Consider the following 20,507-nt stretch of genomic DNA (forward strand, 5'->3'; position numbering starts at 1 on the left):
TGGTAGGGGAGGTCCTTAATGAATACTTCGCTTCAGTATCCGCTAGTGAGAGTTGTTGTGTGCTGCCGAGTCGTCATCAACTCATGGCAGCCCTATGGATAGTGTAGTTATCCATAGGGTTTCCGTGGCAACATATGGAAGTAGATTGCAGGCCTTCCTTCCATGCAGATACTGCTGCTGCCCAGGTTGGGACCTGGTTGGATTCAAACTCAGGACCATGTGGCTCATGTGTTGATGCCACTACACCACTAACTAGCCCCACTCATGAGAAGGACCTTGACAAATGCGAGATCAGTGCAGAACAGGCTGATATGATGGAGCATGCAAACGTTAAGAAATGATGTGCTGGAACTTTTGGAAAACATTAGGATAGACAAGTCGCAGGGGCTGGACAGTGTATTACCTGGGCTACTAAAGGATGTGAGGGAAGAGATCACTGCACCTTTGGCATTGGTGCTTGCTTCCTCACTGGCTAAAGGTATAATCAGAGGGTGGCAAATATTATTCCTTTGTTCAAGAAAGGTGATGGGGACAACCCTGGAAATCATAGACTAGTGAGTCTTACTTCAGTGGTGAGAAACCTATTGGAGAGCCTTTTTAGAGAAGATCTATAAGCACTTGGAAAAGCACAGTCTGACAGTCAACATTGTTTTGTGAGGGGCATGTCATGCCTCATGAGCCTGCTTGAATTCTACATGGAAGTGACAAAGCAAATAGATGAAGGCAGAGCATGTATGTGGTATATATGGATTTTAGTAAGGCATTTGACAAGGTTCTGCGTGGTAGTCTCAGTCAGAACATCAGGAGGCATGAGATCCAGTGAAACGTAGCTGCATTCATTTAGAATTGGCTTGCCAGCAGAAGGCAGAGGATTGTATAGATGGAGCATGTTCTGCTTGGTGGTTGTTGACCAGTGGTGTTCTGCAGAGATCTGTTCTGGGACACCTACCCTTTGTGATTTTTATAAATGACTTGGATGAGGAAGTGAAAGGATAGGTTAGTAAGTTTTCAGATGACACGAATTTTGGTGGTGTTGTGGATAGTGTAGAAGGTATCTTAGGTTACAGTGGGACATTGATAGGATACAGAGCTGAGCTGAGAAGTGGCAGATGGAATTTAATCTAGAAAAGTGTAAGCGATTCACTTTGGAAGGAATTTGGGATCCACATTCATAGATACCACAAAGTCGCAGCCCAAGAGATTGAATGGTTAAGAAGGTATATTATGTGTTGGCCTTCATTAGTCAGGGAATCGAATTCAAGAGCTGCAAGGTAATATTGCAGTTCTATAAAATTATGGTTGGACCACGCTTGGAGTTTTGTGTTCAGTTCTGCCTGCCTCATTATGGGAAGAATATGGGGAACCTTTAGAGAGGATGCAGAGCACATTTACTAAGATGCTGCCTGGATTAGAGAGCATGTCTTTTAAAGAAAGGTTGAGCGAGCTCAGGCTTTTTCTTTGGAATGAAGGAGGATGAGAGGTGACTTGATAGAGGTGTATAAAATGATAAGAGGCATAGATAAAGTGGATAGACAGAGACCTTTTCCTATGGTGGAAATGGCTATTGTGACTGGGAATAACTTCAAGGTGGTTGGAAGGAAGTATAGGGGAGATGTCAGAGGTAACATTTTACACAGAGAGTGATAGATACATGGAACACTCTGCCAGGTGGTGATAGAGCCAGATAAATTCGGGATATTTAAGTGGCTTTCAGATAGGAACATTCATGAAAGAAAAATCAATTGCTATGTGAGAGAGAGGTTAAAAGGTTGGCACAACAACATGGGCCAAAGGTCCTGTACTGCTTTGTACTTTAGTGTCATTCACAAACCTTGAAACTAACTTACTAAGTCTGAGTCCTAGTAGTCGGAGAAAACACATCAGTCTCTGAAATCAGATGACAGATTAGCAAAGAAATTTAAAGAAATAGCAAATAAGTTGCTTGTATTTATTTCTAGGGGGATGAAAACAAAAAGCTGGAAAGTTAAGTTAAACCTGTGCCTAACTTTTGCTAGGCCATGGATAGCATAATTGCATGCAGTGTTCTTGTCATATCGTAAAGGTAGATATTGAAGCTCTGGACAAAGAGTGTAGATATGTAAAAGTTTACCTATCTGAGAAAGAGGAAGAGAACTGGGTTCTACTGACTCTCACAGCTATCTGGACTATTCCTCTTCTCACCCTGTCTCTTGCAAAAACGCCATCCCCTTCTCGCCATTCCTCCGTCTCCGCTGCATCTGCTCTCAGGATGAGGCTTTTCATTCTAGGATGAGGGAGATGTCTTCCTTTTTTTAAAGAAAGGGGCTTCCCTTCCTCCACTATCAACTCTGCTCTTAAACGCATCTCCCCCATTTCACGTACATCTGCTCTCACTCCATCCTCCCGCCACCCCACTAGGAATAGGGTTCCCCTGGTCCTCACCTACCACCCCACCAGCCTCCGGTGAATTCAGAGTTCAGTTCCAGTGCGGTTCTGTAAGGAGTCTCTGTACGTCCTCCCTGTGGAATGCGTGGCTTTTCCTCAGGTGCTGTGGTTTTTTCCCGCAGTCCAAAGCCATACTGGGTAGGTTAGTTAGTCGTTGTAAATTGTCTTGTGATTATGTGAGGGCTAATTCAGGTTGTGAGGTTTCTGGAGTGGTGCGGCTCGAAGGTCAGGAAGGGTTTACTCTGGTATGTTGCAAAATGAATAAAATCACGTTGGACAGCATCTATGCATCAAAGCAGTCAATATTTCAGGACAAGTCCCATTATCAGGACCAGAAAGGAATGGGCAGATCTAGAATCAGAAGGCAGGGGGAGGGTGAGGAGTACAAGCTGGCAGGTGTAAGACCAGGTGAGAGGAATGGTTGGTGAGTGGATGAAGTAAGAAGCTTGGAGGTGAAAGATGGAAGAGATAAAGGGCAACAGAAGGAATCTAATAGGAGAGGACAATGGACGTGTGTTGTGGGCATGCTATATTGGTGCAGGAAGTTTCGTGACACTCGCGAGCTGCCCAGCAGTGTCCTTGTTGGTTTGATTTGACGCAGAACAACACATTTCACTGTATGTTTCAATGTACATGTGACAAATAAAACTAATCTCTAATCTCTGGACCATGGATTAAAGGGAGGGTGGAGAAGAACCAGAAGAAGGTGCTGAGCAGGTGAGAAGAGAAGTTGCGAGAGGGTAACCAGAATGAGGAACAGAAAAAGAAAAGAGGGGGATGGGGGAGTAATTACTGTAAACACAGAAGCTGTGTAAAGAAAGACCAGAGTCACCTCTACTTCCTGAAGAAGCTGAGGTCCTTTGGAGTATGCAGACCTCTGCTTCACATGTTCTACCAGCCTGTTGGCAGTACAATCTGCTATGTGGTGGTGTGCTGGGGCAATGGCATCAACACTGGTGATGCCAACAGGCTCGATAAACTGATTAGAAAGGCTGGCTCTGTTACAGGTGTCAAACTAGACACACTGGAGGCTGTGGTAGAACAAAGGACCATCCGGAAAATCCTGGCAACTCTGGACGATGTTTCTCACCCTTTGCATGCCACCTTGGCTGAACAGAGGAGTATTTTCAGTGATAGTCTAAGACAATGATGCTGCTCCAAAGAGAACTATATGATGTCATTCTTACCCTTGGCCATTAGGCTCTGTAATGAGTCAACCTAGCCAGGGAGGTGATGACCCCCTCCTGTTGGACTGTTATTAACCTCTGTTTGCCAGAGCTCTGTTTAGCTCTGTTTACCACACCCTGCTATCATGGACACTCTGCAATGCTGTGCAATATTACTATCACTTCTTATCTGTATGGTGTGAATGTGCACCCATTACTGTATAATATTACAGTAATTGTTGCACTACCATCTTATCAGTGTGAACTTGGAAATCTTTGTACATCTTATTTTTAAGGGTTTTTTTTATTCTTTCTAACTTCTGATACTGTATGTGTACATCTGTACACTGTGACACCATAATTTCCTTTGGGATCAATAAAGTTTCTGTCTATCTGTCTAAATTAGAGACATTGATGTCAATGTGATCGGGTTGGAGGCTACCCAGAATAAATATGAAGTGCTGCTCCTCCAGCCTGAGTTTGGCCTCGCTGTGGCAGTTTAGGAGGCCATGAACAGATATGTCAGAATGGGAATGGAAAGTCAAATTGAAATGGGTAGCCGCCGGGAGATCCGGCCTTTTGAGGTGGACACAGAGCAATGGTGCTTGATGAAGCAGTCCCCCAAAATATGTAGAGTTTCACCAATGTCGAGGAGCCAAACCGGGGGAACTGGATATAATAGATGACCCCAACAGACTCACAGCTGGCATTATAAGGGTGGTTGAATTTAACCTTTACTCAAGGGGGAGGTGAGGTTGGGTGGGGGTGTTAGGGCGGGCTAAGTTCAGTTGTTATAATTCCTTTCTTATCACTGTGAAAAGATGTTTGACCATATTCTTTGGATTGTGGACCTGGAGGGGGAGAGATCAATCACGGTTAAGTACATTCGGAATTTGATGTACAGTAGTATGTGTAGCATGTTTACAGGGAAATCATGAAAAATGCTATTCATTAAACCAGAAATCCCTCTTCCCCCTCGCAGTGGTTTTCACACACAATATATACCCCACTTTATACATTGTTTATGAAAGTTCTCTCTCGCCACAGAAAACTTCCTAGTGCAACTTTCCCGGAGTAGGTTTCCCTGCAATGAAATTCAACCTGTAGAAATGAGAATTAAGTAGGAGAAACGAAGTGAGATCTTTGAGTCTCTGCTACCCTTTATTCAAACGCTTCTCCTGGATCTGTCCTGCTGCACCATGTTTCCTCGCTTCACTGCTGTCTTCTCCCCTTAGTAACAAGAATACTTGACCTTTTGTTTTTCTGACCCACCTCCTCCTTCTTAATTCTTGAAGATCTAGCTAATACCCCACTCCCCCAAACAGCATGCCTTCCTCTCCCTTCAACTAAGGCACTATCATATCAACAATCTGCACCTCTGCACTTTAGGGAGAATGTAAGAACATAGAACAGCACAGGGACAGACAAGAGAAAATCTGCAGATGCTGGAAATCGGAACCTGGCCTGCTGAGTTCCTCTGGCATCTTGTGTGTACAGCACACAGACAGGCCCTTCAGCCCACAATGTTATGATAGCCCAATTAAATTAGTAATCAAATAGACAACCTAACTAATCCCTTCTGCCATATCCTCATATTCGTGTGCCTATCTAAACGTCTTTTAAAATTTTTTAATATATTTGCCTCTACCATCACCTTAGGCAGCACATTCCGGGCACTTACCCCTCTCAGTGTAAAAAAATGCTTGCCGCTCACATCTCCTCTGAAGTGACCCTTTCTCACCTTAAATGCATGTCCTCGAGTATTAGATATTTCAACCCTAAGGAAAAGATACTGTCTGTGTACTCTATCTATGCCTCTCATAATCTTGTAAACATTTATCAGATCTCCCCTCAGCCTTCACTGTTCCGGGGAAAAACAACCCAAGTTTGTCCAACCTCTTTTTACAGCATATGCCCTCTAATCCGTGTAATAAGGGTCTTGCCCTTAACAGTTTCTCTACATCTGACTGTCCAAGATGCAACACTTTACATTTGTCTGGCTTAAATCCCATCTTGCATTTCTCTACCCATTTCTGTAACAGATCTATATCCTATGTTCTTTGCCAGATTTCTATGCTATTCACAGCACCGCCAATCTTACATCATTTGCAAACCCAGCTGCATTTTCATTCAGGTCATTTATATACATCATAAAGAGCAGAGGTCCCAGTACAGATCCTTGTGGCGCACCACTCATCACAGACCTCCAGCTAGGATTAGTTCCTTCGACCACCATGGTTTTCTATGGGCCAGTCAGTTCTGAATCCAAACAGCCAATTCACTATGGATCCCATGCATTTTAATCTTTTGGATGAGCCTCCCATCAGGGACCTTGTCAAACACCTTACTAAGAACCTTGTAAACAACATCCCCAGTTTTACCCTCATCAGTCACTCTCATCACATTGTCAAAAACTCAATCAAATTAGTCAGACATGACCTGCCCCACACAGAGCCATACTAGCTCTCCCTCATTAGGCTTTGGTTCACTAAGTGTTCATAAATCCTGTCTCTGATAATTTTCTCCAGTAACTTCCCAACCACTGACGCGAGACTCACCAGTCTATAGTTTTTAGGATTAACCCTGGTTCCCTTCTTGTATAATGGAACACCATTAGCTACTTGCCAGTCCTCTGGGATCATGCCTGTGGCAAGGGCGAACACAAAGCCATTGGTTAAGGCCTCAGCAATCTCTTCCCTTACCTCTCTCAATAACCTGGGGTATATCCCATCGGGCCCTGGGTACTCACCCATCTTAAAGTTCTTTAAGAGACTCAATACAAACTTCTCCTTTAAGATGTAGTAATCTTGGCAGGGTGCAGTGAGGCATTGGAGGAGAACAGACTGCATAGACTAGGCATGTTTTCCCTTGTGCATCGAATATGGTGGTGATCCCACTATCATGTTTAAAGTTATTAAGGGGTAGACTGTGAGAATGTTTCCTTCAGTAGTGGAATCCAGAGCTAAGGTACATAATTTCAAGGTGAGAGGCCCTTTATGAAGCACAGTGGCATTGATGTTATTTTCACTACTAAATTGCTCTTGAGACTTCCAAGCAGGATAGTGGTGTGAGGCAGAGAGTGGATCGGGGAGGCGAATGTGCTACTTTTCAGAATTGAGGTTGACTCTTTTGTCTTGGATCAGGATACACCGATTGCTCATGATTTAAGCCAATGTTTCCCAAATTTTTATCTCTATGAAGCAAAAAAATAAATAGCAAGTGGATCAGACAGCATCTGTGGAGGCAAAGGCATGCCTGAGATGTCGGGTAGGGACAGGACAGGTCCTGGTGTAGCATGATGACCAGAAATGTGAACCATTCTTTTGCCTCCACAGATGCAGGCTGACCCTCTGAGTTTCTCCAGCAGCTCATTTGTTTTCAGATTCCAGCATCTGCAGTCTCTTAGAGTGATAGTCATAGAACACTGCAGCACAGAAACAGGCCCTTTGGCCCATCTAGTATATGCTGAACTATTGATCTGCCTGGTCCTATCATCTTGCACTTGTACAATAGCCATCCGTTCAGCCTCTTGTGTCTCCATTTTGCTGCTTGAATCTGTCAGTGGGTTCATGATGCTTAATAAAACTGAAGTAACTTGAGTAGAAAGTTCACAACAGTGTAAATAAATATACATTTGGATGGCATGCCAGCTGCCTCAGCAATAGGCCTAGTAATCCCTGGGACCACTTCTTTGAATGAGAGTCTGTGATATTATCAGAGAGAATACCAAACATGTTTTTAGATATATGAAGAGTAAAAGAAGTGAGAATAGACATTGGACCACTGGAAAGTGATGCTGGAGAGGTAGTAACGGGGGACAAGGAAATGGTGGATGAACTGAATAAGTACTTGACATCAGTCTGAATAGTGGAAGAGCTAACAGTATTCTGGAAGTTTGAGAGTGTCAGGGCACAGAAGTAAGCACAGTTGCTATTACTAGGGAGAAGGTTCTTGGGAAATTGAAAGATCTGAAAGTAGATAAGTCACCTGGATGAGATGAACAACACCCCAGGATTCTGAAAAAGGTAGCTGAAGAGATTGTAGCGGCATTAGTAATGATCTTTTAAGAATCACTAGATTCTGGAATGTTTCAGGAGGACTGAAAAATTGTAAATGTCACTCCACTCTTCAAGAAGGGAGGGAGGTGAGGAAAGAAAATTATAGAGCTGTTATCCTGACCTCAGAGGTTGGGAAGATGTTTGAGTTGATTGTTAAGGATGAGATTCCAGGGTACTTGCAGACACATTATAAAATAGGCCAAAGCATGGTTTCCTTAAGGGAAAATCTTGCCTGACAAATCTGTTGGAATTCTTTGAAGAAATAACAAGCAGGATAGACGAAGGAGAACCAGTAGATGTTGCGTACTTGGATTTTCAGAAGGCCTTTGACAAGGTGCCGCACACGAGGCTCCTTAACAAGAACCTGTGGTGTTACAGGAAAAAAAATACCAGCATGAATAGAGCACTGTCTGATTGACAGGAGGCAAACAGAGGGTATAAAGGGAGCTTTTTCTGATTGACTGCTGGTGACTAGAGGTGTTCTGCAGGGGTCGGTGTTGAGACAGTTTCTTTTTACATAGCATGTCAGTGACTTGGATAATGGAATTGATGGCTCTGTCAAGTTTGCGGACGATACGAAGATAAGTGGAGGGGCAGCTAGTGTTGAAGCAGCAGGAAGGCTGCAGAAGGACTTGGACAGATTAGGAGAATAGGCAAAGAAGTGGCAAATAGAATGCAGTGTCGGGAAGTGTATGGCCATGCACTTTGCAAGAAGGAATAAAAGCAGAGACTATTTTCTAAATGGGAGAAAAATTTTTAAAAATCAGAGGTGCAAAGGGACTTGGGAGTTCTTGTATAGAATTTGCAGGTTGAGTCGATGGTGAGGAAGGCAAATGCAATATTGAGAGAACTAGGGTATAAAAGCAAGGATGTCATGCTGGGGCTTTTTTTACGCATGAGCGAGGCCTCATTTGGAGTATTGTGAGAAGTTTTGGACCACATTTAAAAAAGGATGTGCTGGCATTGTGGAGGATTCAGAGGTTCATGAGAATGATTCCGAAAATGAAAGACTTGTCGTATGGGAGTGATTGATGGCTCTGGGCTTGTACTCACTGGAATTTAGAAAAAATGGGGGATGTGGGGAATCTTATTGAACTCTATTAAATCTTGAAAGACCCAGATTGAATGGATAAGGAGAGGATGTTTCCTGTGGTGGGGGATTCTAGGACTGGAGGGCACAGCCTCAGTAGAGGTACATCCATTCAGAACGGAGATGAGGAGGAAGTGTGGATCTTTAGTTAGAGACTGGTGAATATGTGGAATTCATTGCTGCGGGGGCTGTGGAGGCCAGGTCATTGGGTATATTTACAGCGGAGATTGATAAGTTCTTGACTAGTAAGGGTGTGAAAGGTTACGGGGTGAAATCAGGAGAATGGGGTTGAAGGGGAAATGGTTCAGCCATGATGAAATGATGGAATAGCCGCGATGGGCCGAATGGCTTAATTCTGCTCCTATGTCTTAGGGTCTTATGGCTATCTAGTGTTTGTACTTTTGGCTTATAGGGGAACTCTGATGTTTGAATGTAGGGATCTCATTCAGAAAGGTTGGGAACTGTTAACCTACATGAATGAGGAATCAGATTTGAGAGGCTGAGCACCCAGCTCCCAATCCTGTATGATATGATTACACAGGCGGCATCTTGATTCTTCCCTCTCTAAATAAAGGCAAACCTCATTGTGAAATGTATCTTTAAATAGCAAGTGACAATTACCTGTGAAAACAAACAAGCAGGAGCGGAGCAAGAATCTCCTCTTTTCCTAGAGCTTCAGCATGATATGAAATATTGGCATGGACTGAGTACAGCCTCATCAATAGTTGCCCTGTGTAGAACTGTAATAACAGTGGAGGCTATCTGTTTTCATCCTCTTGCTGTAAATTGTGTGCTCTCCCTTACTGTGACACTGATAACTTTGCTGGACATGACAGGAACAAAGATCTGACTGCCATGGTAAGTAACTTTTAAATTCTTGGTGTGTATTCCACTAACACTGAATTGGCCCTGTTCCAGTGAGGTGGATTACTTTTAAATCAGGAAATAATCTCCCCATACAGTGGGAGGTAAGTCAATTAAAAGACGTAATGGCATTTCACTCTCAGTTTTCTTCAGAAATATCTATTGAATAAATGATGACTTTATAACTTACAATTGATCTTAGGCAGGCAACTTATTTTCCCCCACATTTGCTGACATTTTGATTTCAGCATATATCAAAAAGTATGTAGAGTGAGAGAGAAGGAAGAACTGAAAATAAGCTCTCTTGAAACTAGAGCAGCATTTTTTTCAAGAGGTGAAGGAGTTGAATTTGATCCTGTAGTGATGGAGAAAAAGCTTGAGGAAGAGATTTGGAAACCATCTTGGCTCTCACAGTTTTGCCATTTACTTGCTTTTGTTTCCTGTGTTCATTTTGTTGTCGAGATGTTGCCATCACGAACATGAGAGAGCCAGTCCAATAATATCATGCATCTGTTCATAACATGATGGCAGCGGGCAATGGCCAAAGGGAAATAGGTCCTGGCTGCCAGTAAATTGGATATTAATGAATCAGTATCCTGTTGAAGTTCAAAAAGGAATTTGTGCAGATTGTAAGTTGGGCTGTTGTTTGTTGTATTTGGGTCAGAGTCCATGACTATCTGTAGTTTTGGAAGTTATTAAATGTAGCATTACGTTTCTCTGGCATTTTTGGAACTTAATAGCTAGACAATTGGTTTGAAACACGGTATCCTTTATTACTCCCCCAGTGAATGAGGATGTTCTCCAATTAAGTACCTGGCAAATTCCCCAGGCCATCATTCCTCTTTTTTCAACCAGTGCCCTGCTGACTTTGGCTGCTAGGAAGCTACATCAGGAATCCTGCCAGGTTTGCCAGATGAGTACCTGGCTGGCTTTTTATGAACCAACTGCACCCGTATAAACTGCTGGAGTTTAGAAGATTGGAACATGGTTAATTGGAGCTTTGGATCCTGAAACAAAGAATTTCCAACCTGAAACATTTGTGCTCTTTCTCTTACTCTTACCACAGATGCTGCCTGACCTGCTGAGTGCTTCCGGCATTTTCTAAAGGGCGAATACCTGCCTATTAACCATGTGCACGTGGTGCCTCTCTCCTGTGTCATCACCCCAAGTCTCCTTCGCAGACCAATAAGTCAATACTAGTTTTGAATCTCATACTAACATAATAAAATGTGAGATAAGAGAAGATAATTCAGTGGTGAGGAAAGCTGTAGAGAGTTAGTGGTGGTGGGGAAGGCCTGCCTGAACATTTCAGGTCTCGTGAGCCCAGTGTGCCACCTAACATCTTCATGCAGAAGAGCAAAGAATTAGAGAGGAGCTGAGGTGATAACTTTTTTCTGAGACAAGTTGGAATTGTCTTCAGCTGCATTTCTTCAAAAGGGAATTTAGTAAATTCATGAAAGCAAGACTCTATTGAAGCAGAGAGAAGTGGGATTGATTGAATTGCTCTCTCATAGATTTGGCAGATAAACAACAGGCAGATGGCCTCTTTTGTGGTATGTGATCCTATCGTTTATCCTTAGATATTCTTTGGGCACCTTCAATATAGGATTATTGCCAAGCTTGGAAAATATGGTTTGGAACTAAAATGGATCTGTCTCACTGTTACTTAATGGGTTATTGTTGAGGTCATGGTGTTTGTGTGATGAACTCTATTTATTATTGCAACAAATCTGAGATTTCTCCTCTTTGGAGTGATGTAGTAGACATGTTTTCCCCATACTCTCCCAACCTGATGTTACTCAAATACTGTTCTAATTCTCTGAGTTAGAAACGCATGTTTTTAACCAATCAACACACATCAAAGTTGCTGGTGAACGCAGCAGGCCAGGCAGCATCTCTAGGAAGAGCTACAGTCGATGTTTCAGGCCGAGACCCTTCGTTTCCTCTCACCCATTGACTCTATGCTACCATTCCCCACTTATTTCCCTACATTCTAGTCTCTCTCATGTGCTCATTAACTTCATTCTGATTCCCCTATCACTTACTAGAAGTAATTTACAATCAGCAATTTGCCAACCAATCAATATGTCTTGGGATGTAGGAAGAAGTCAGACGAACTAATTGGAACACCCACTTAGTCATAGGGAGAATGTGCAGACTGCACACAGACAAACCCTGGTTGCAGAATGTTGTTGGTTAGCAGCACTACCTGCTACATCACCATGCTGCTGCTTTGAGCTGAAGATGCTGTTCTTGGTGTGGAGGCAGGCTTACCTCCAGTGACATTGGGCAGCTCACAGACATGTCCATCACTGTTGGCATTCTAGAAGAGCTCCGAGAGAGGAAATCTGAATTGTTTTTCTCTTGACCCTCTGGTGTTATCCATCTGCAGTGGATAGAGGTTCTATTCTCATCTGGCATTGCACACCACTGACATTACGTGCACATCAGAGTGAAAAGTCATTGATCAAGTAGGAATTGTTGCTTCATTTTCATATTGCTTCCAGTTTGGATTAAAGAGAAAAGAGAGCCTTAATTTTTTTTGTTGTATTAACATTAAAACATACATAAGAAGAGAAAAAGCAGGAAGAACTACTCGAGAAGGAAATCGAAACTTACTACTGTTGCTGGCAGCTAAATGAATTCAGTGTTTCAGTTTCTATTGGATTAACAAAATGTTTTGCTATTACTGAATAAAACCTAAAAGCTTAGCTTCAATCCCATCATTCTTGTTGAAGGTTTATCAATAAGGATGGCTGTTTTAGCCTTATTCAGTATTCATCTTTTCCCTGGAATGTACCCATCACAAAGCCACTCTAAAGGGGTGTAAGCATTCATTAGAAACCAAACATGAGCACTGACTGAATTTGGAAAAAGCATTGTGATCAAAGTGCACCTGAAATAATTTGCTTGCTACATACCAGATAGCAAGGTGTCAATGCAACAGCAGTCTGTACAGCTCCCATCAAAGGCAATGAGTAATAATCTTCATCTCAGTAAAGCCCTCAGGATTGAGGATGACCTATTTATGGTAATGTGCATTGTGAGATAATTGATGATTCTATGTAAAATCTATTGACCCTTCCACAGGTGAGACAGGTGGAGATGGTCAAGAGGGAGGATGGGTTGATAGGCTTCCTAGTGCTCCCAGTGAGGTGAAAATCTATTGTGTGTCCTTGAGTTCTTCTCTGCCATGTTGATAGGTTAAGAATTCTGTAAATCAACAGTGCATTTTTTCATACGAAGTTTTGAGGAAATATTTAAAACATTTTCTGTTTTCTCCTAGAGGATGCTTGCCTTGACAGAGCATAGAGTGCCTGGTTTAGGGGCGTGTTGTCAGGCACACAGACGTGTCTTGCCCATTGGTACTGGTTGTAAGTGATAACATTGTCTATACTGGGGATGTTTATCATACAAGATGTTCATTCAAGAGTCTTGTAACAGTGGATAGAAGCTGTCCTTGAGACTGGTGATAGGTGACTTCACGCTTTTATATCTTCTGCTGGAGGTCCATGAGCCAGTCCCTATCAGAGGATCAGTAGTGGAAAGGGTCAGCAGCTTTAAACTCCTCAGTGTTTTCATTTCAGAGGATTGTCCTGCACGTAAGTTGTATTATGAAGAAAACATGGTAGCACCTCTACTTTCTTAGAGGTTTGTAAAGATTCATGCCATCTAAAACTTTGACAAATATCTATAGATGTGTGGTGGAGAGAATATTGACTGGTTACGTAATGGCCTGGTATGGAAAAACCAATGATGCCCTTGTATGAAAGAGCCTACAAAAAGTAGTGGATATGGCCCAGTCCATCACGGGTAAAACCCTCCCCATCATTGGGAATATCCGCACAGAGCGTTGTCGCAGAAAAGCAGCATCCATCTTCAATGGCCCCCACCATCCAGGCCATCAGGCCATGGCCTGTTCTTGCTGCTGCAATCAGGGAGAAGGTACAGAAGCTTCAGGGCCTGCACTAGCCATTTCAGGAACAGTTATTACTACTTGACATCAGGTTCTTGAACCAGAGGGGATAACTTCACTTAACTTCACTTGCCCCATTACTGACTGTTCCCATTGAACTGGACTCACTTTCAAGGCCCCTTCATCTCATGTTCTTGATATTGTTTATTTATTATTATTATTATTATTTTCTTTTTTTTTGTATTTACCCAGTTTGTTGTATTTTTTTGCACATTGTTGTCCGCCCTGTTGGGTGTGGCCTTTCATCGATTCTATTGTGTAAAATGTACTACTGTGATTCTCACTAGAAAATGAATCTCAGGGTTGTAAATGGTGACATATATGCACTTTGATAATAAATTTGAACATATTATTTCCTGGATTTTCTGTTTGTTCTCATGAAACTAACCTCAGTGTTTTGCAGTAGAGAAACAGTTCTTCATAAATGCTAATGTTGGTGGAAGACTAGAAACACTCTGGCTCCCATTATTGGAAACATTCAGATTGAGACACAAAATAGGCATTTATTTGTGGGGTCTTTGAATGAGAATCAGAACCAGGATCAAGTTTAATCTCATCGGCATATATCATGAAATTTGTTGGCTTTGCAACAGCAGTATATTACAATACATAATAATAAAAAAAACTGAATTACAGTATATATATATATAGTTAAATTAAATAAGTACTGCAAAAATAGAAATAAAAAAGGTGAGTTAGTGTTGATGGGTTCAATGTCCATTCAGAAAACAGATGGCAGAGGGGAAGAAACTGTTTTGAATTGCTGAGTGTGTGCCTTCAGGCTCTTGTACCTCCTTCCTGATGGTAGCATTGAGAGCAAAGCATGTCCTGGGTGATGAGGGCCCTCGGTACTGATTTTTCTGCACACTCATACTGCTGCAGTCATTGATTTATCACCAGGTTTTTGGAGCTGACCAAAAAGGTTTGGCAATAGTCAGTCCAGCAGATCTCATCCCCTCTAAAGAGGTGGATAAAGCTTGCAGAATATCATCGTGCAAATGAAATGATGAAATAGAGTGTTGGTTTAGAAATATTATCCTAATAGTATTTCACCAGGATGACTCTATAGGAGTTAGCTTTCTTGATTCCTGCCCGGTCAATTGCACTTTCCAGAGGGTTATGCCCTTTCTCAGTCTGGCACTGAAACCAGCAAAGAGAATCAGCTTGTGTCCAGTTGAAGCTCGGATCAGGGTTTGCCCAATATTATGATAATAGTCATTTTCTGTCTTGCCTGTTGCTTCCAGAGCTGGGCATATGCACCAATGATTGTAGCAAGCTGGTTCGGCACTCTTCCGGGATGGAGTTATCCCCTCATCACTAATTATTCTCCTTGCATCTATACAGCTGTGGTGTGCAGCTTTCCTTGGACTTTTCCCTTCCCTTCACAACCCCAGAAAAGGCTGCCATGCCTTTGTCCACCTCTCTGATGCTGCCTGAGGTTGGCAGATTTGGCCATCCTGTTACCTGTGGGGGCAGCAGGGCTAGATGGGGTTTGGGGTGGGCTAGGGGCTAATGAGTTCGGCACAAGTCTGACAATTGATGGAGATGGATACATTCTATGTGTGTAGAATCATCTGACTTGTTTGCTGTGCGCTGCACATTTAAGCATACAGATTGTCCATAAATCTGTCAAAGCCTGTATGTGTGAGTGTTATTTCAGAGTGATGCCCTACAACTGCCAACTGTCCTGTGAGCAAGCAGGCAAGCTCACAGCAGCTTATTGACTGCTGATTGCAGCCCTGCGTATATTTCTGGTGCTGTATTTAAATGCCGAGTGGCTGATTGATGACCCTGAGAATTGCATGCTGCTGTTAGGAGCTAGACACACGATAGCTGGTCCTGCGACGTTGCATGCTGCCCTCCAAGCTGACTGTGATCTCTCAGCTCGCGAAGGAATAGATGAGAAGGCAGATGCTGCAGTAAGCTGCAGTGTGCTTGCAGTGCTGGAGAAATGGAGGCATGGACATTTGTGAAGAAGAGCCTCGGCTGTGCTGCAGGACTGACCCTGGCTGGGGAAGACGAACAGCAGCAGGACGCTCTCTGAGGAAGGCTGTAGGGGCATTATCCACTGAAGCTGCATGGCAGTCAAGTGTCTGCGATTGGTTATGAAACGCATCTGTCTCTGTGCTGCCTCTCTGTCAGTATGTTTGCTTTCTCTCTCTCTCTCTCACATAGATCTATCCTTCTCACATTCCCCCTGCTGCATGCAGCCATACCTGTCTAGAGAGCACTGATGATGCATTGCATTAATTTAAGCCATTGCCTTTGAAGCTCTGCTTTGCTGAATGTGTATCATTTTGTACAAGGTGTGACTTGCACCTGGGGTTCTAGGGGATGAGTAGGTAAGGGATAGCCAGGGAACTAAGCATCTCCCATGTTTGATGTACAGTATCACAGCAGAATAATGATAGATGTTATTAATAATGAGCTTTGTATGCTGTGGTAGAATAATTTTTCATATGTAAAACAACCAAAGTATGCATTTTGAGAAGTAAATCCTTTAATGCACTTGTATTATCTGCTAAATATTTTTCCGAGAGGTTTAGAATAACAGGATTTTGTTCAGTGGGCACAAGTTCTGGCAGCATTTCCACTACCATTTGCTCTTTTAGCATAAACTCTACACTCCAGGGTTTACGCACCCCACAAAAAGGCGCAGGAAAGACACACAATTGGCCATACTTGTTTATTATAATCTGGGCAGCAGACCAGACTTCTGCTTCCTGCTCATTTTATTGGCGCTGGTGTCCAGCAAATGCCAGCCACACTGTTTGTTGGCGGAATGCATCATCATGGAGCGAACTTTGTGAATGTTGATCTCGGGGCAAATCTACTCTGTGCTACTTCATAGGCTTTGGACCAATTAAAAATCAATTATATTTTGGATGGGCAGGTACAGGCTGACTAGAAGGAAAGGAATATAACTTGGCTAGCACTGAAGAATGGTACATGTGAGAGAATAAGTCCCAGGGTTTTCAAAGTTCTGCTGGAATTTCTGGTAGAAGTGGTAGGAAATAAGAGAGGTGTTCTGTATCCATGGGGTCCAAAAACCTCAAACTTGCAGAAGGCAGTGGAGCAGTGATCAGTTGTATCAATGCTAGGAGTCTAGCTCTGATAATCTGGAACCTTTCTTTCAAGAGGTTCAGTACCTGTTACATGTGGTCATGGACACTGATTGCATTTTCAAACCTCTTTGGAAAAAACATGATGTATGGAATATAATGTGGAAGAATGTGAAGCCATCCACTTTGGTAGAGAAAATAGATGACTGATGAGAAATTGAAAGATGTTCTGATGGGCCTGGATATCATTTTACACAAATCACTAAGTTAATATGTAAATTGATAAAACAATTAGGTTGATATTTTATTGCAAGAAAATTTGACTACTAGAAGTTGCCAGTTATATATGGGTCTAGTGTGTTGGCATCTGGTATATTGTCTATCGGCCTAATCTTCCAAACTAAAGGTAGACATATTTGATGGAGAAAGCATAGCAAAATTTTACCAGGTTGATTCCCAGATCAATGAGTTAGTCCAGTGAGGAAATATTTAGTGGATTGGACCTATGCATCTATAATTTTGAAGATGAAAGGTAATCTTATTGAAATGTGGAAGGTTAATCGGGGCTAGTCACGGCAGATACTGAGCTGATGTTTCCCCTTGCTAGAATCAGCTATTCAAGCCAGAAAACATTTCTTCACCAGAGGTTGGTTAATCTTTGGAATTCTGTAACCTACAGCAGGAAAGTATATTCATGAAGGAAACAAATAGAATCAGAATCAGTTTAATATCACTGGTGTATGTCATGAAATTTGTTGTATTGCATCAGAAGTACAGTGCAATGCATAAAAAGCAGACTTGGAATAGACTTAGATATTGAGGAAATTGAAGGAATAGTGCAGGAAAGTGGCACTGAGCTAAAAGATCAGCAAAAACAATTGAATATTACGAGGGGCTGAATGGTCTACTTCTGTTTCATTTCTTATGTTCTTATGAAGGAGAATCCTGGAAACACTTAGTCCAGCAACAACTGTAGAGAGAGAGAGAGAGAGAGAGAGAAAGTTAATGTTTCAGCTTTGAGCCCTTTCCACAGTTATGATGTAGAACAATCAATCTGTAAGTTTAGTGACTATTTCCAGCATTCTCACTTGCTTACTTCAGATTATCAGCACATTCACAATATTTTTCTTTTGCTCTGTCTTACATTAAGATGATAGGCCAGGTCCAGGACAAGTGGAAGAGATAGAGTATCCACCCTTCTATCCTCCTTCTTCCTGTTTCAAGTTTTGTTTAAGTTCCCGCTGGCCACTGTATCACAAGAGCTGCCCCCACCATTATTAGAACATTGCGTATGATAGAGTCCTGTACATTCTGTTGAGTATTGAGTGTCTCAAGAGAGGTCCAAGCAGTACAAGCTTTGTTCCAGAATATGTGTGGCACTTTGGAATTTGCCTGCTCTGTCACAAACTGTATTATCAAGAAAAAGTCCTTAGCAGTCAGTAGTTACCTTCAGTATATTGTGATGGATTGTGCACTTGACATAGAAAAGAGTTGCAGATTGAAGGCACTGTAATTGCTACCAGGATCTTGGACACTAAGCCTCATAAGTTGCGGCCTGTGAACATTCACCAGCTGATCCCGAGAAGGGGGATTCCCTTTAACCTGTTAAAGGACAGAGTAAAGTCAATGGTAGGGTAAATTAGATGAATTAGATAACTCTACCAGGCATGTTGAACAAATGGGTTCCTTCTGTGCTTATTTGGTTTTAAACCTATGAGTGATCTGAACACCTCTAACCAATCTCCACTTCATCCTGGAAATCAAAAGCTGCAGATGCTGGAAATCTAAAATAAAACTAGAAAAGCCTGAAACACTTAACAGGTCTGGCAGCCGCTGTGGAAAGAGAAACAGAGTTAATAGTTCCATTGAAAGACTCATCTTCAGAACTCTTTCCACAGAGGCTGCCTGATCTGCTGAGTGTTCCAAGCATTTTCTAATTTTACTTCCCTTCACATCTCTGCTTTGCAAATGATCCCATATCCCTCGGAATCTCCATTTAACTAAAACCCGTATTCTCTGCACCTTGTTAATCTTTCTCTCTATCCTATCCAAGGCCTTGGCATGGTATCCGGAATATTAAACATTGGAGATTGACTTAGCATTGCCCTTCCATCACACCCTGTTGCTGTTGAAATTGCTACTTTCTGAGTTATGAGAACTGGCCAAAGCGGAGGCATACACGGTAAAGCTGCTGGAGCAATTCCACATGGTAGTCCTGGATTAATTCATGCTATTCTTCTCTCAGGGTTTCAGGATTCTGTTGAGTATCATTCCAGGGACTTGTGCAGCAAAACCTAAACTGACGCTCAGTGGAATACTGAGGTGATGCTGTGCTATTGACTATTGACCCAGGTGACAAGTTGAATTCTCATCTGACTACTTATATAGAAGCAATATTTAACTTGCAGTCAGCAGGGGTGTTTGTTTTGTGTCTTAATCCATCCATCATGAATATCACAACCAAAAATATTACCTGGTCATTTCTCACTTCTGTTTTTGGGAACTTAGCACAAATTGGCAACCGCAATTCCTGAATCACAGCAGTCATCAGACTTCAGGAGTGTTTTGAGGTTATGTAAGGTGCTATATAAATTCAAGTCTTCCTTGAATGGCCCTGTGTTGTTTAGAGCCAGGACTGGAGTAAATATGATGAGAAGCTACTACAGGCCGTGGCTGCTGGTGATGCAGAAAAGCTGACCTCACTCCTCAGTAAAAGGACTCTGCTTGCAACGAAGCTTGACACCGAGGGGCAATCAGCGTGAGTATAGAACTTTCAGTATTTGGACTGACATGTTTTAAAACTGTGGGCTACTGTAATACATTCAGCACAATAAAATAAGGTACCAGTGTTGCATTATAGCTTCCCGCTCTAACAATTAGAAAAGGGAACCAAGTTCACTAATCTTCTTCTCCTCTGTTACGGATACTCAGTAAATTAGGCAGCATCTGTGGAGAGAGAAATAACAGGCAGGATAGAAAAGGAGATTCAATTGATGTTGGTCACTTGAATTTTCAGAAAGTCTTTGACCAGGTGCTGCGCATGAGGCTGTCAAACTAAATAAGGGCCCATGATATTACAGGAAAGATACTAGCATGGATAGAAGATTGGTTGACTGGCAGAACGGGAAGTGTAGGGACACCCCCTGTGGTGTTCTGTAGGGGTTGAATTTGGGACTCCTTCTTTTCACTTTATATGCTTATGATTTGGAGGGGTAGATGGTGTTGAGGAAACAGGGAGTTTGCAGAAAGACTTGGACAGATTAGGAAAATGGCTAAAGAAGCAGCAGATCGAATATATTGAATGAATTAATCAAAAAAACCTTGATCGCTGTTTGCTAACTTTTAATCATGATTCAGGTACCAGTTCAACCCAGAAACTGAATCAGAATCTTTGTGAAAGAGAGGCAATAATGGGCAAAGGACCTTTGGAAAATAATATTGCAGAAGTAGTAATGAGGAATGAGGATGTGCTGGATGAACTGAATAAGTATTCTGTGTCAGTCTTCACTGTGAAAGACACCAGCAGCATGCCAGAAATTAGGGAGCCAGGAGGGGGGCAGAAACAGATAAAGAGAAGATATCTTAATTTGACTAGAATACTGGAGAATATCTAATGTCCCTTTACTCAGAAAGGACGGTCCGGATAAGCTTAAAAACTACAGGCTATTGAGTGTTACATCAGTAGTAGGGAAGTTGTAAGAAAAGGTTCTCAGTGAAAGGATTTATGCTCACTTGGAAAGGCAGGGACAGATTAGCATAGTTATGTGCTAGAAAGATCATGCCTTGAATTTTTTGAGTAGGTAGCTAAAAAAAAAATTGATGAAAGCAGCTTGGAAGACATAGTTTATATGGACTTCAGTGAGGCTT

At 42.2% G+C, this 20,507-nt stretch overlaps 1 protein-coding gene across 1 annotated transcript in view; it reads left to right on the plus strand.

The window, feature by feature from the left end:
• Window positions 1-321: 321 nt before the first annotated feature.
• The window catches only part of ankrd24 (ankyrin repeat domain 24), a 90,994-nt gene continuing 70,808 nt past the window's right edge, over window positions 322-20,507 (plus strand). Inside the window, exons 1-3 of the mRNA XM_072244359.1 lie at window positions 322-478; window positions 15,316-15,497; window positions 19,268-19,398. Of these exons, the coding sequence (XP_072100460.1) occupies window positions 322-478; window positions 15,316-15,497; window positions 19,268-19,398 (470 nt within the window). The remainder of the gene's footprint in view (window positions 479-15,315; window positions 15,498-19,267; window positions 19,399-20,507) is intronic.

The sequence above is a fragment of the Mobula birostris genome, chromosome 26 (assembly GCF_030028105.1).
Source record: "Mobula birostris isolate sMobBir1 chromosome 26, sMobBir1.hap1, whole genome shotgun sequence".
Lineage (NCBI taxonomy): Eukaryota > Metazoa > Chordata > Chondrichthyes > Myliobatiformes > Myliobatidae > Mobula > Mobula birostris.